This window comes from Symphalangus syndactylus, chromosome 17 (assembly GCF_028878055.3).
Source record: "Symphalangus syndactylus isolate Jambi chromosome 17, NHGRI_mSymSyn1-v2.1_pri, whole genome shotgun sequence".
In the NCBI taxonomy this organism is placed as follows: domain Eukaryota; kingdom Metazoa; phylum Chordata; class Mammalia; order Primates; family Hylobatidae; genus Symphalangus; species Symphalangus syndactylus.
Window position 1 is genome coordinate 27,257,411 of NC_072439.2, and position 5,047 is coordinate 27,262,457.

At 47.5% G+C, this 5,047-nt stretch overlaps 1 protein-coding gene across 1 annotated transcript; it reads left to right on the top strand.

Moving 5' to 3' along the window:
- Positions 1-1,979: 1,979 nt before the first annotated feature.
- On the top strand, positions 1,980-4,297 carry LOC129466282 (putative uncharacterized protein encoded by LINC01465). Its single transcript, XM_055249591.2, is given in 2 exon segments — positions 1,980-2,364; positions 2,367-4,297. Coding segments are annotated over 2 exon segments (546 nt in total). The 5' UTR covers positions 1,980-2,075; the 3' UTR covers positions 2,624-4,297.
- Positions 4,298-5,047: the final 750 nt, after the last annotated feature.

Sequence of the window (5,047 nt, forward strand, 5' to 3'; positions counted from 1 at the left end):
TTTTTTTTGAGACGGAGTCTCGCTCTGTCGCCCAGGCTGGAGTGCAGTGGCGCAATCTCGGCTCACTGCAAGCTCCGCCTCCCGGGTTCATGTCATTCTCCTGCCTCAGCCTCTCCGAGTAGCTGGGACTACAGGCGCCCGCCACCACGCCCGGCTATTTTTTTTTTTTTTTTGTATTTTTTTAGTAGAGACGGGGTTTCACCGTGGTCTCGATCTCCTGACCTCGTGATCCGCCCGCCTCGGCCTCCCAAAGTGCTGGGATTACAAGCGTGAGCCACCGCGCCAGGCGGTTGAACGAAGTGTTTTGGAAAATAAAATCATAATGCAATTAGCATGTTATGATTACTTTCTCCATAAACCAAGATTTGACATAGCAACGCAGAGGTTTCCATTATTTAAGAAAACAAGCACTTAATAAAGCCTTGAATTTACTCTGCTTTGCTATGAAGAAAAGCAAACTTCAAGAGCCAGCATTCTAGTATTTTCTGCATCTTAAGATTCAAGATAAGGTTCTTCACCGCCCTTCCCACAATGAGGGGGCTCCATCCTGATGAGATCAGATTAAGTAAGGTTATTCTCAAGGCTAAACCAAACCCAATCAAGGTACATATATTAGATCACTTTTGAATGATAAAAGCATCAAACTCCTGCTGAAAGGTTTGGTTAGTTTAAAGAACTGCCTTATTTTTTGTTCAACTTGAGCATCAGAAAACCATAGAAAATGGTGATTACATTATATTCAAAACTACCTATTCTGTACAAATACAGATCCGTTTTCAAAGAAAAGTACTAAAACTGACCACCTATTTCCCTCAGTGAAAATAAAATGTAAAAATACAAGCATCTTGTTTTCCACGCAGACTTCAGGGTATTAGAACACTGAGTATTTTCATTAGTTATCCAAACTACCTTTTTTCTCTATGAAAAGGTATTTTCCTATTAGTAGTGGCCACTCAGGAATCAAAATGAGTGTTAGCAGATTTTAAACTCAAATCTAGAAACCACTTTCAATTCCTAGTCCTCTTCTCCCATACAAAACCTCAAAGATGTAAGTACCACATAACATTAGAATCAAAGGCCATAAAAACCAAAAAAGCAACCCACCACACCAGCAGAATCTGAGCCCCAAGGTTAAACTAAAAAGAAAAAACAAAAAACAAAACCATTCACAGCACACTGTACATAGAATTTATTTGTTTGCCTCATACATTAAATAATCGGAATAGTGCAATTACCTACAAATAATTTCAATTTTCTCATTCGCGGAGTTGCAAAGTTTAAAGAGAAACTTTAAATTGCTTTGGGTTTACGTTTTTAAAGACACGCTCAGATTTACTGAGAGCATATCAGAAACCAGATCTAAAATGTTAAGGCATAAACTTTAATTATCAGGTCTACTTCTGCCCCTCTAATGCCAGTTCTGCAGATCGCTCACACCACTCCAACCTACAGCTAAAGAATGAAGTAAAACATGTACACACTAAATTTGGCATTTAACTGCTGAAAGAAGTGTTAGAATTTTTTAGGGTGAAAAAGTTATCTGTATTATCTTACACAATTTCACTACTTCCTTCAAGAAAAGGAATCCAATGGCTTAACTCTTTCCCAACCTTTAAAATGGATCGCGGTCCACCCTACTCCCTTCAATTCCTTCTCGGAAAATGTGAAACTAACGGTTTCCGTGGTGGCCGCGCCGGCCGGGCGCCGAGGCTTCGCGGGCTGTCCCCAGGCAGCGCCCCGGAAAACAAAGGGGATTCCCAGCCATTGTCCTCCGCGGCGCTGAGCATCACCAGCACTAGCAAGGCAGTAGCTTGCGCAGTTATCTCCACAGCGGGCAATGTCACAACCCGACCAACAGCACAAACTACTACCTCAGCCAGGGCCATGGTGTCGGGGAGGCACGGGACCACGCGGAGGGCAGCAAAGCGGCTCCGGCGCTCCTCCGTCCTTCCTCGCCGCCGACGTCGGCCCGCCGCCCCTTCTTTTCCTTTGCCTTCCCCACCGCGCCGCACCCGGAGACCCCGCCCAGCACCCAGCGGCTCGGCTGCTCCCGGCGCGCCCCGAGAGCTACGGGGATGAGAGGCGGCGCCGGCGCCCGGGTGTTACAGCCGGCTTTCTCTACGTCAGCCACCGCTCTGAAGAGAGAAAGGCGGCGGTGTCCTGGGGAGAGAGCCGCTTCCTCCACTGCCCGAGGGGAGCGCGTCGCCTCAGCCGCTCGAAAGCAGGAAATGGGCGGCAAAAGCGCAGTCAGACACCAACTGGTTCTGGACTGCCCCCGAGAGGCAGCGAGCAGCGCTCCCGCGCTTCGCCCGCTAGGAGCTGCCGCCACGTCCCGAGCTGCGCCGCTCGCGCCCCTCCCAGCTCCGAACCCCGGTGGGGGCTGGGCTGCAGCCGAGTCCGGCACCCGGGCCCCCACCCGCGCCGCGCTGTCGAACCCGCCGCCGGCCCGCTCTCGGCACCGATAATCCCCGGGGCGCATCCCGCAGAGGCTGCTGCCGGCTCCGCCAAACAGCAGCCAAAGCATAGCCGGGAAGTCCCTAGGCCACCCGTTCCCCAGCACCCTTCGGGGAATTCCCGTTCAGCTCTACAGGAGGCGAAAACGGAACAAACGAAAACCCCTTAATAGTGAAACCGGGCCCGGCGATAGCCCGGGTGGCGACGGCGACGACTCGACGCGTGCGGACACAAGACCCGTCTCGCGCTCCGCTGCTCCTGTGCGTCCGGACGAACCTTAGAGATCACTTAAGGAGGCTCGCGCGCTACTCCTCACCACGTGACCGCCCCGCCAGGCCGCCCCCCGCGCAGCCATCTTACATCCGGGACAGAGGCGGCGTCCCTTTTCCCCGCCTTGGCAGGCTTCGACGTGCCACCAGAAATCAGCCCTGAAAGAGGGGACCCCGATTCCACGTCACCGGAGTGCTGAGGCAGCGGGCGATGCCCTCCATCGGCTCAGCGGGGGAAAGTGGAGTCCCAAACTTTTTTCGGCCTTTGCTCGCAAAGAAGATGGCGGCGCATACCGCCGCCTAAGCGGACACGTTGTACCCTGGCGGTGGTTTGAAGTTTCCGGCACCTCCTTTCCCGTGCAGCAAGGACACAACCATACGAGCCCTACCCACGCGGGGTGGCTGCAGTGCTACATTCCACAGAAAACAGGCGGGAAAGCTGCGGCACAGCTCGCTTTAAACGCAAGCTTTTGGGACTTCTGGTTTTGGCTTTTTCTTTTTAAGCCAAGTTAGGGAGGAGGCTGACAGCCATGGAGCCACTTCTGCTTTTGGCCCAGACAACTTACGGGATTTTTTTTTCCTTCCATTTAGAGATTTTTTGTAGGAAGTTAACAAATTATTTTAAAGAAGTTAGGGCTTGTCATATAAAATACAGGACGCCCAGTTGAACTGGAATTTCAAATAACCAGTGTTTTGGCATATGTCTGTTACATATATTTTTAAAATTGTTTATCTGATATTCCAATTCAACTGCACATTCTCAACTTTTAATGACTATATCTGGCAACCCTATCAGCCTTACCCCTGAAAATCCAGACTGCTTATGACAAAAGTAAGGAATGGAGGGAAATGAAAAGCATGTTTATCTACAACTTGGAATTGTCTTTGCCCAGACTTTGATCCTTCATGGAGGCCAGAGGGCCGTGGTCTAGAACAAAATTTGGCAGCAACTCATAAAGATATCCTTGTATAATTCCCTTTCTGGCAAAGTAAGATTTTTTTTTTTTTCTTAAGCTATCACGATCTAATTTTGGACAACAGATCCTCTTGGCCAAGAGTTTAGTTGCAAATTAAAAATTAAATAACTGGCTTTTTGTTTCTATTCTACGTGGTATAGGCGATGGGACGCAATTTCTTTTTTTTTTTTTTGAGACGGAGTCTCACTCTGTCACCCAGGCTGGAGTGCGGTGGCGCGATCTCGGCTCACTGCAAGCTCCGCCTCCCGGGTTCACGCCATTCTCCTGCCTCAGCCTCTCCGAGTAGCTGGGACTACAGGCGCCCGCCACCACGCCCGGCTAATTTTTTGTATTTTTAGTAGAGACGGGGTTTCACCGTGGTCTCTATCTCCTGACCTCGTGATCCGCCCGCTTCGGCCTCCCAAAGTGCTGGGATTACAAGCGTGAGCCACCGCGCCCGGCCCGCAATTTCTTAAAGTACAAGTTTTCAAGTTAAAAATCAGCCTGCCTGACATATTTCATAACATTTTTACGTGCATATTCAGAAACTATTTCCAATTAAGAATATTTATTTGTGTAAACATAATACATTTGCAATTAAATGCTTTACTTGACAAAGCATAAACTCATCTATCAATCACTTACCAGAAAGTCTGTAGAAACTTCATCCTTCTTTGATAAGCAGAGATTGGACTGCCATGGGAATCAACCCTCACTGCTCATTCACTGCACCGTAGATCAGATTATTCTGTACCAAAGCAAATGTGCTTTGCCATAATGGCACAGATTTTTAAATGGCCAGTAAACACCTGTTTGTTATATGGTATAAATTTGTTACAGCAGCAGTTTCCAACTAAATTTAGTCATTATACTACTTTAATTATCACTTAGATTCCTTTCCATACTCTGTTTTTAACAGTGCTAACACCAATATACTCATCATCCACAGATAATGTACTGTTACCATCAACTTTTTCTCCCCCCTCCCCGCATATCAGGAATCTTAAGTATCTTTTCTGAATATGACCACCGTTAGTGAATCAATCTTTTATCATCACCTTGTAGCAAGAAAATTGCAACAGCTTTCTAGCTTAGCTTTCCATACTGTATATATCCTATCCTGCTTATGATTGCAAGTTTATCCTCCTTGGTTTTATAATTTATTCTTAAATCACTCCAGACCCCTGCCATCTCAAATCTAAACTACTCTCCTTGGCTTTCAAGGAATTTTATGAAGGGACCCAATCCTTCACAACCAACCTTGTTTCACACAATACACCAAAATGTACTGTTTTCTATTTCACAGATATGCCTTGCTCACATTATCTTGCCTGAAATCCCTCCATATATCCTTTGAACTCATCCAAA